The 10,133-nt window shown below is 62.8% G+C and overlaps 1 protein-coding gene across 1 annotated transcript; it reads left to right on the top strand.

Annotated features, from left to right (window-relative positions):
- The first annotated feature begins 610 nt into the window (after nucleotides 1–610).
- On the top strand, nucleotides 611–9,388 carry E2F2 (E2F transcription factor 2). The gene is made up of 6 exons (XM_040086001.2): nucleotides 611–1,023; nucleotides 5,880–5,967; nucleotides 6,410–6,629; nucleotides 7,285–7,443; nucleotides 7,597–7,711; nucleotides 7,929–9,388. Exons 1-6 carry the CDS (start codon nucleotides 739–741, stop codon nucleotides 8,415–8,417), a joined length of 1,356 nt encoding a protein of 451 aa, XP_039941935.1. The 5' UTR covers nucleotides 611–738; the 3' UTR covers nucleotides 8,418–9,388.
- The last annotated feature ends 745 nt before the right edge of the window (nucleotides 9,389–10,133 follow it).

Below are 10,133 nucleotides of genomic sequence, written 5' to 3' on the forward strand. Positions count from 1 at the left end.
AGGACGATGAGGAATGCGGGATGAAGGGGTTGGAGATTGATTTGGGGAGGGTATCGTCTAAAAAAATAAATAAATTACAGAAACGATATCCTAATCTAATCCCGATCCCTTCCAGGCCCAAAGCAAACAGCCCGTGGTCTCACGAAGGTCCCGCCCCTCATTTGCATAAAAGACCACGCCCACCGCGCGGCCACGCCGCCCGCCGTAGCCAGGGGGCGTGGCCGCGGCGCCGACAGCCAATCAGCACGCGGCGTTTTCCGCGGGAAATCCGAATTTCGCGGCACGGGTTTTGGCGCTTAAAAAAAAAAAAAAAAAAAAAAGGAAAAAAAAAAAGAAAAAGAAAAAAAAAAAAAATTAGAGGAGCGCTCGGGGCCGCCGGGCGAGATCGGGAGGGAGCAGAGCCGGGCACGGGGGTCCCGGGGGTCCCGGCCCAGGCGGGGCCGTGCTTCGGCCGCCCCGGCCCCATACGGCCCCGGTGCGGCTGATTTTTGGGGCCGAAACGGAATTTTCCGCCGATTTCGTCGGCATCGCGCCGCCGCATTCTTCTCTGCAGGTTCTTCGGGGGGAAATCTGGGGACCGGCCGGTGGCATCGCCCGCCGGAACGCCTCCCCGCTCCCCCAAAATGCCGCGGCTGAGATTGTGACACCCCCCCTACACACCTCCCGCCTCCCGGCTACGGAATCGCGGGGTGCTCCTGCCCCCTTCCCCGGGCCGGGCTTCTCGGAAAGGACTTTGCAATGCTGCGGCTCCCCAGGGGAGTGTCCCCCGCCCCGGGGAGGGGGGGTACCGCCCTCCTGCCCCCCCCTCCCCACCAGCACCCGAAGAAGGTCACGCCAGTGATGGGCTCCTGTGATCCGGGGGCTCCCAGCCTGTGCAGCCCCCCGTTATCCACGGGCTGTTTGAGCCAGGGCTACACGCCGGCGGCTGTCAGCGCCCCCGCTTCCCGGGGCGGGTGTCTCTGTGACACCCCCCAAGGCCCCGAGCTCAGGACCCTGTGTTCAGCCTCGGCGGGACGGCTGCCGGTAAGATGTCTGCATCCCGTCTCTTCCTCGGGCATCGCTTTGGGGGGGCACGGGAGGCTGGGGGGGATGGCGCTGGGGTTGGGAGCAAGGGGTGGGTGACCCCAGGATGTACAGCCCCCCCCCTTTTCCAAATTTTGCAGCTTATTTTGGAGTCTGCGCCCTCCGATGTGTCTTTGTGGGAGTGGGGGAGGGTGAGGTCTGAAATCAGAAGTCGCAGTGAAATGGCTCAGATGTTTCTCAACTTCCCCTCGCCCCTGCGTACCCGCGGCTCTGGCTTCCGCTTCTTGGCCTTCTTCGGCCTCTTTTCCTCCCTCCAGCTTGCAAAAAGTCCGGGTTGTGCCTCAACACCCGCTCAGCAATCCCGGGCCCTTTGACAAGCCCCGTCTGCGGTGGGGGAATGAGGAACGGGGACAGGCAGAGCCCCTGCCTGCTCCGGGCGGGGGGCACCCGCCCTGCCCACCGGCTGTCCCCCCTTTGGGGCTGTGACCCCCGGGGTCCCGAGGTGGGGGAACACGGCACAGGGGTGCTGCTGCAGCGTCGCTTTCCAAGCTTGGTTTCTGCCCGTGGTTGCAGTGGGGCTGGCAATGGTTTTTGTGCTTGTGTGTGTGTGGGGGGGTCCTCATCCTCCATGGGTCACCCCCAGGGTTTGTAGCTCAGCCCCTGATGCTGGGAACTGTGTAGGGGGCTGCCCATGTCCCATATCCCCGTCGCCAAGCTGTGTTTACAAAGCCCAGCACTAAGCTACGAAGCTACCCGTAAAGGGAGAAACTGAGGCACGAGTCGGGTGCTAGCCCCGTGCCCGTTGTCGGGGCGCACAGGAGGCTCTGCCCAGCCTGTCCCTGCTCCCGGGGGGCCCCCTCCGAGTCCCCGGCCCGTCACCCCCACTGGCAACTGGCATTTAATTCCTGCCTGCTCCAGCCTGGGCACACATCCAGCCCTCACTGTGAGCCTCTGTTCTCCTCGGTCCTGGGAGGGATCCCAGACCCGGGTAACACCGATTTAGTTTTCCCAAAGCTTGATTTATTTATTTATTCCCACCCCCCCTGCTCCCCAGCTCTTTTCCCAGTCCCTGATGCTCGGTGCCAGCTGGGGACATTGCCCCGGCGGGGGGAGAGGGAGTGTCTTTGCTTCCCCCTTTGTGCCATGGCTGGATTCGAGTCCCATCCCGGGGGACTTTCGGGACCACCTGTCTCCTCTCCGGCCTCTTTGTCTCCGAACCGCGGGAGACGTCCCGCACTGCCGGGGCTGTTTTTAAAGAAAACACCATCACCGATTGCTGCCCCCTCCCTTCAAAACACCTCACGGGCTCCCGAGACCATCTCTGGATGTGCAGAGATGCTTTTGGGTTAATGCCCCCTTTGTCAGCATCATCGTCATCACTCCGGTGCTCAGGGTTCTTCTTCCTGCCGCTGTCCCCTAAATGTGGCCGGGGGAGGGAAGAGGGGGTGGGCTCGTGGGACACTTGGGAATGTGAAGTGCTTGTCCTTAAGTGACACCTGGAGCAAGAGGAGCTAACGGCCTCTCTGTCCTCACCACCATCATCATCATCATCCTCACCCACACAAGGAGGTGTTCTGGGTGCTGCTGCTCACAACCGCCCCTTGAACGGGGTCGGGGGGGGGGGGGGCTCATGTGACAACTGGGGACGTGATGTGCCCCTCTGTCCCCCTTGGTGGCTTGCGAGAGGCGTCTCCCCGTGTCCCCACGGCGTTTCCCGCTGCCATTATCCCCATTTCCAGCCCCGGTTAGGGCGCTCGCAGCCCTGACAGCTGGGGCTCCTGCCGCACACACCCTGTTTATGGCCCAACCTTTGTGCGCGGAGCCGAGGCAATCAGCTAGGAGCCTTTCCTCCCGATTCCCAAGCAGGGCAATTGCTGCCGCTCCCACCGGCTCCGTGCCACCCCAGCCATCCGGGATCACACGGAGGAGCCTACGGCCCCGCGGGAAAGCAGGATGGCTCGTCTCTCATGCTCTAAAAAAGCCTTGAATTTACCATACTCTCTGATTTGAGGGTTCTGGGGTAATTAAATGCATTTTGCTCCAGGGAAAAAAGCGTATTTTGGAGCGGTTTTGGCCCATGCCAATCCCGTCGGCAGCGTTTGCCCATCTCTGGTCTTTCCAGGGGCTGTGGAGTTTTTGTAGGGGCTTAGGGCAGTTCACGGGCACTGGGGAGAGGGGTGTTTCTGCTGTGGGATCCCGGGTCCAGAGTGGTTCTGTACGGGCTGCCAGGGCCGAGGTGTGCGTGCAGAGAGCACCCAAGGCTGGCAGCCCCTGTGGGTGCTGGGCTGTGGGAGAAGCTACTTGAGCAGCACCCCAGATTCTACAGGGGTGACATAATCCCGTTCCGCCTTCATCCCATCAAAGGGTTTTCTGCACGGGCAAAAGGGGGATTTTTTTGGGAGGGATGGGGCGGGGAAGTGGTGATTGTGCCCCTTGGAGGGGCTTTTTTTTTTTTTTTTTTTTTTTTTTTTGGCTGTGGCTTTTCAAGCCACAGCTCCTCTCTGCCGGGGAACATCTCCCAGGATGGGGCTGCTGGAGAGGACGCAGATGTCGGCTGCACCCCGGAGCGGGGAGCAGTAGCTGGGGTGAAGGCACTGCCTTCTTCCCCGGTGCAGGGGGGGTCTCGCTGCCCCCCAAATCCGGGATCAGCCTCCATTCCCCCCTCCGCATCTCGTGCCCTACCAAGGCAGAGGGCTGCACCTCGGGGCTCTGCCCCCCCAGCCCCTTGGCACAAGCGAGCAGCAGGATCCCGGAGTGCCCCTTGGCTCTGCACCAGCTCGCGGTGCCCAACCCCAGGCGCTGCGTTCCCACGCCCCCATGGGGGCGGCGGGGCTGGTAAAAGGGGGAACGGGGGGGAGCCCCATGAAGGGCCAGGCAGAGCCTGGGCAAGCCCGGGGAAGGCAGCGGATGCTGTTGAAAGGGAAGGTTGGCAGGAGGAGCCCCCCGCGGGGGGCCTGAGGGATGCTCTGATGCTTGGGCTGGGTGCAGGGTGTAGCCCCTGGCGTCAGGGCTGGGCTCAGGGCTGCTTGGCAGGCAGAGCTGGCAGGGGGCCCAGCCTGCCCCCTCACTGCCTTAGATACCCCTGATATTTTGGGGTCAACCCCGATTTCCCACCCTCACCATCCTATTGGGGTGCAGATGGTGTGTTCCCACATCCTGGGGAGCCGTGGCTGGGGACTGGAAAGTGGCATGGGGTGCTCCTGCCATGTCTTGGGGGGGTTCTTTGGGTTTGGTCCCTGCTCACCTACCTACTCTGGTTCATCCCAACCCCCCCAGTGCTGGCAGGGCGCTGGGAGCCCCTCGCTGTGTCCCACTCAGCTGTTGTGTGTCTAATCCTGCCTGGCTCAGAGGATGGCAGCTGGGTCGCAGGAGGGAGCCCCTTGTCCATTGTCCCTTGCTGGTGTGGCCCCGAACTCAGGGTCCTGCCAACTCTCAGCCCACCAAGCCCCCGAAACTGCACCAAGAGAAGCACAGGTCCCCCTGTATCCCCTCCTACAAATGGAGAAGGGGGATTCAGGGGGTTTGGAAGTGTCTGGGAACACCAGGACCCGCCGTGGGTTGCTCCGTGACTCAGTTTCCCCATTGCTCGGGGCAGGCGGGGTGCAGCTGACCTCCGCAGCAGTGATGGGAGCACACACTGGCCACGGCCATCCGTGCCGGAGAAGCGAGGTACCCCGGCGGGGGGGCCGGGGGGGCCGGGGCGCTGCCCGCCCTCCCGAGCTGGCAGATGCACAGGGTCTGATCTGAGGCAGGTGTTTCCCATGCACTCGGCATTAACCGTTGTGCTGCCGGCAGCTCCGGGGCAGATCCGGGGGCACCAGGCGAGTTCACTGGGAAAAACCTGCTCGGGGAAAGGGTGGGAGGGAACAGATTCCCACAGGAGCTCGGGACCAACCTGGCTCCCTGGGGGGGCGGAAAACAGCCCCTGGCACCTCTCCCACCAGCCCCCTCGGGTGGGAACGAGGCCGAGGTGCCCAACCCTTTCCTGCAAAGCGCGTTGTGCTCCCGAGGGAGCCGCCGTCGGAGCCAGCGCTGGGACCTGGGTGCCATGCGGGATGTGCTGGGGGGGACCCTGTGGGACAGCCCGGCCTGGGAGCAGGTACTGCGGGGGGTGGGAGTGTGGGGATGGGGCTGGGGGGGCGCCCCTAAATCAGCCTGTGCACGTTTGTGGGTGTGGAGGGGTCCTGGGGCGTTTGTTTGCCTTGGTGGAGGGGTTGGTGGCACCCTCCGGTTCTCCTGTGAATTTACTCCGCTGCTCTTTTCCCTGGGTTCCTTGGAGGGGGGCGTTTCAAGGAGCTGCTCGCCCTGGTGAGGGAACAGCAGGTGCAGGGATGTTTGTCTCCCCTCCAGAACCCCCCCTCACCCCCGTTTCCCTCCAGCTGGGTACACGTGTGCAGGGCACCCCGGGGTCCCCGGGGGGGGCTCTGAGCCCGGCTGGTCCCAGGTGTGCTGGTGGCAGCTGGGTGCCCTTGGCTGTCTCAAGCGTGACCCGGGTGGGAGGGGGGAAGTGAAATCCTGCACGCCAGTGAGCCAGCTGGCGGGGTGGGGGGTGAGGATCTGCCTTCGGAGTATTCACAGGAGCCCTGCCAGGAGCTGGGGATGAGGGGAAATCCCGGTGGGCTCCCTGTGACCGCCAGGGTGTGCAGGAAGCCCTGGGGGGTGCCAGGACCCCTCATCTCCTCTCCATCCAGTCCTCCCAGTGGTGCTGTGCCCCTTCCCAAAAGGAGTATTGCGACCGGATGAGCCTCCTGCAGGATTCCCCCACCCAGGGCTTGGCCGATGGCCCTGAGGGGGTCTGGGGAGCTCAGAGCGGCGTCTGGCTCGGCCACAATGCAGGGTTCTCTCTCGTGCTCCAGGCCAAGAGGAAGCTGGACCTGGAGGGCCCCGAATTTCGCACGCCCAAGGGAAAGGGCTGGACACTGGCACAGGTCCCCAGCCCCAGGAGTAAGTGATGCGGGGTGAGATGTGGGGTGTGAGGGCAAGCTGGGGGGAGCAGACCCCACCTCTCTTCGCTCTTGGAACCATGTCCCCTCTAGCACTGTCTCATGTCACCTCCAGCCCACATCCCACACTAAGGAGAGCATGGGGGGATCTCTCCTGTCCAGCCCAGTGATCCCCTGTCCCCTGGACCTGGATAAGGAGAAGATGGGGTGGATCTCTCCTGTCCAGCCCAGTGATCCTCTGTCCCCTGGACCTGGATAAGGAGAAGATGGGGAGGTCTCTTGTCTCCAACCTTGCGTAACCTCTGTCCCACATCTGACACTAAAGAAAGGAAAAAGGACACTGAAAAAAGGGAAAGGAGGTCCCTCACATCTAGCCCCATGTCACCTCCATCCCACATCCCAAACTGAGGAGAGGATGGCGGGGGTCTCTTGTTTCCTCACAGCCCCCAAGTCTCCCGGGGAGAAAACTCGCTACGACACCTCGCTGGGGCTGCTCACCAAAAAATTCATCCGTTTGCTGAACGAGTCTCCCGACGGCGTTGTGGATCTGAACCGGGCTGCCGAGGTGCTGGAGGTCCAGAAACGTCGCATCTACGACATCACCAACGTCCTGGAGGGCATCCAGCTCATCCGCAAGAAATCCAAGAACCACATCCAGTGGATGTGAGTGGTGCTGGGCGGCTGAAAGTGGGACACGGGCATGGGGCAGGGTGGGGGACATGGGGCAGGGTGGGGGACACAGGGATGGGGCAGGGTGGGGGGGCACGGGCATGGGGCAGGGTGAGGGACACGGGGATGGGTCAGGGTGGGAGACACGGGGATGGGGCAGGGTGGGAGACACAGGGATGGGGCAGGGTGGGGGGCACGGGGATGGGGCAGGGTGGGGGACACGAGCATGGGGCAGGGCGGGGGACACAAGGATGGGGCAGGGTGGGGGACACAGGGATGGGGCAGGGTGGGGGACACGGGGATGGGGCAGGGTTGGGCACGGGTCTGGGGCAGGGTGGGGGACATGCAGCCTGGGGCAGGGTGGGGGACACGGGGATGGGGCAGGGTGGGGGACACAGGGATGGGGCAGGGTGGGGGACATGGGGCAGGGTGGGGGATATGGGTCTGGGACAGGGTGGGGGACACGAGGATGGGGCAGGGTGGGGGACGCGGGGATGGGGCAGGGTGGGGGACACGGGCATGGGGCAGGGTGGGGGACACGGGCATGGGACAGGGTGGGGGACACGAGGATGGGACAGGGTGGGGGACACGGGCCTGGGGACACGTAGGGTGCGCCGTGCCATCACTCAGATGCCATCTCCGTTGGCAGGGGGACGGGGATCTTCGAGGATGCGGCGATGCTGGCGAAGCACCAAGCGCTGCGCGGGGAGCTGGCCGAGCTGGCCAGGACAGAGAGGATGCTGGACCAGCTCGTGCAGGACTGTGCCCTGGAGATCCAGCAGCTGGCTGACAATGAGACCAACCAGAGATATCCTTGCTGATGGGATGGAGATGGGAGGGAGGGCAGGGACCCCTGGGAGCCCCTTCTCCTGCAGTTGGGTTCCCCTGGGCTTGGGGGGTGTGTGGAGGGTTGATGTCCTGCTCGCAGCTCCGTCTTTTCCTATACCTCATCCCTGTCCACGCTGGCATACGTCACCTACCAGGACCTCTGTGCCATCGGCAGCTTCCAGGAGCAGACGGTGATTGCCGTGAAGGCTCCCCCTGAGACGCAGCTGGAGGTGCCAGACTTCAGCCAGGTGCGTGTGGGCGCTGCTGGGTCCGTGCCACGCTCAGGGGTGTCCCAAGGGCTCGGCCCAGCATGACCCTGGGTGGTTTTGGGGTGTCCCCACGGGGCTGTTTGACCCTCAGCCGGTCCTTCAAGGGTTGCAATGCCCCAGCTGGATCCCTCGTGGGTCGGGGGTGATGGAGTGGAACCTTCTGGGTGTCCCCCTGAGCCTTTCTCTGCCCTCCCAGGAGAACTTCCAGCTCCACCTGAAGAGCACCAACGGCCCCATCGAGGTGTACCTCTGCCCGGAGGAGATCACGGAGGAAAGCCCCACCAAGGAGCACCCCGCTGTCCCCTCTGCTTCCACCTCCCCACAGGACCGCCCCGTACCCCCTTCCCTGCCCAACAGTTCCTCGTCAGCCCCACAGCCACCCCACCCCACCTCCCAGAGCTGGGGGGGCACAGGAACTCCTCTCTCACCCCCACCCCTGCCTCTCCCCATCCAGGGGGGCCCCAGCTCACTGCTGGAGATGGAGCCTGGGCTCCTGGGCTCCCCTGCCCACCTTCTGCAGCAGACGGAGGACCAGCTGCCCTGCACCCCCTCCCACCTGGACTTGGGACCCTTCGTCACCTTCTCGCCCCCCCTGGAACAGGATGACTACCTCTGGGGGCTTGAGGGCGAGGGTGTCACAGACCTCTTTGAGACATACGACTTGGGGGACCTGCTGAAGCACTGAGTGTGCCCCCAGCCCCCGTTGCCTTTGTCCCCTCTGGCCACTCGTGTCCTGAGTGCGTGGGGTCTGTGTGGGGTGACTGGAGGCACCGGGGTCTGTAGGGGAGCGCTGGGATTTTCTGAGGATGGGGGGTGAGGGGGACTTGTGTTGCTCACCCAGTGTGGCATCTCTGCACTCGCATGGTTGGCACCTCACTGGGCTCTGGGAGCGCCCTGGGATCCATCCAGGATCCATCCCAACATCTCAGAAATCCACGGCGCACCGATGCTTCCCACCATAACACCCTGGGGATGCTGGTGGACTGGGAGTGCCTTTGGGTGCCCCAGATGGGTTAGGGGCACCCTTGGGTGGCAGGGAAACCTCTGCCCACAATGGGCTGTGTCACGTTTTGGGGTCACTCCGGTTGCTCCTCAGTCAAACTGGTTCTTGATGGTCACAAGTCATTCCCAGTGGTGTTTTTTTTCCCTCCCACGGCTGAAAAATCCTTAAAAAAACCATGGAGGCAGCAAAGCTGAAGTCTTCTTTGGCTGAGGGAAGGATGCAGCTCACGTGGCTCTGGCAAATCTCTGGCCAGGACATGGAGCCATATTCCCTGAGGGGCTGCAGCCCCTCAGCCCCAGCCCACAGCAGCTCCCTCCAGCCTCTTGGAGCTACTGGTGCTGGGAGTATCAAAACTGGAATGTACTGGGAAGGGAATGGCCTGGAGGAGGCCATGACCTGCAGAGAGGGGCTTGGGCCAAGCCCTGGGACGTGGTGTAGGAATTGGGCTTTTAATTGTGCCTTTCCTTGTGAAATACCCGTAATTATTGCACTGTATTTATCTGGGTCCCCCCTTTGGTGCGGGGCTGGCGGGGCTGGGAGGGGTTGGAGTTGGCAGTGGGTGTATTTAAGTTGTCCTTCCTTGGGTTGTTGGTGCTCCTGTAGGTTGGCTCAAGAGATGGTGTGGGTGAGAATAGTTTTTGGCCTGGAAAAGCTTGTGGCACTTGATGTTTTCTGCCCAGGAGGGGTTGAAATAAAAGAAAATGTTGGAGTTACAAAGGGCTGTTTTCCTCTAAGCAGCAAAACGCTGGAATGGTTTGGGAGGAGGGAGGGGTTGAGCTGGTTTTGCTCCTGTTTTCAGGGTAAAATGGCCTGTTTGGGGGCTTTATAGCTGGCCAGCTGCTCTGTAGGCACTTGTGGAGAAGGGGTTTGAGATGAAGCTTTGACTAGAGTGAGGAGAACGGGTCTGATCTGCTGAGATTGGTGATTTCCAGCCCGAATCTGCCTGGGATGAGCCTTTGCCTGAGCTACAGCCCCTTCAACCAGGAGCGTGGGAAAAGCCCCAGGGCTGGGGGTCAGCTCCTCATGGATCTTGGGGCTGGACGGGCTTGTGCACCCCGATTTGGGGTCTGCAGAGCTCCTTTGGGAGCCGTGTCCAAGTATGGCCCTGCCCCGTGCGTTACCTGTCACTCTGTGCCCTGGGAATGCTGCCAGTGCTGGTGGCAAAGCTCAGTGGTGCCCGGCGATGTCCTGTGGCATGTGCTGGTGGCACCCAAGTGACACCTGGTGGCGCCCGGCGCTGTCCCAAGGTTCCTGGTGACGTCTCCCCTCTGGAGATGGTGGCACACGTTATAACAGTTCTCCTGGCGGTGTGGAGGAAGAGGAGGAGGAGGAGGAGAACCGCGGGCCGGGTGAGCCCAGCGAGGGGCACAGAGTTCCCCGCGGCAGTGAGGGGTGTCC

The sequence above is a fragment of the Hirundo rustica genome, chromosome 25, assembly GCF_015227805.2.
Source record: "Hirundo rustica isolate bHirRus1 chromosome 25, bHirRus1.pri.v3, whole genome shotgun sequence".
In the NCBI taxonomy this organism is placed as follows: Eukaryota; Metazoa; Chordata; class Aves; order Passeriformes; family Hirundinidae; genus Hirundo; species Hirundo rustica.

Bases quoted from the DNA above. Each gene is read 5' to 3' on its own strand.
- E2F2 (XM_040086001.2), top strand. From the start codon at position 739: ATGCTGCGGCTCCCCAGGGGAGTGTCCCCCGCCCCGGGGAGGGGGGGT. The intron at 5,968-6,409 runs GTAAGTGATGCG...GTTTCCTCACAG, and splicing joins ACAGGTCCCCAGCCCCAGGA to CCCCCAAGTCTCCCGGGGAG. The intron at 6,630-7,284 runs GTGAGTGGTGCT...CTCCGTTGGCAG, and splicing joins AAGAACCACATCCAGTGGAT to GGGGACGGGGATCTTCGAGG.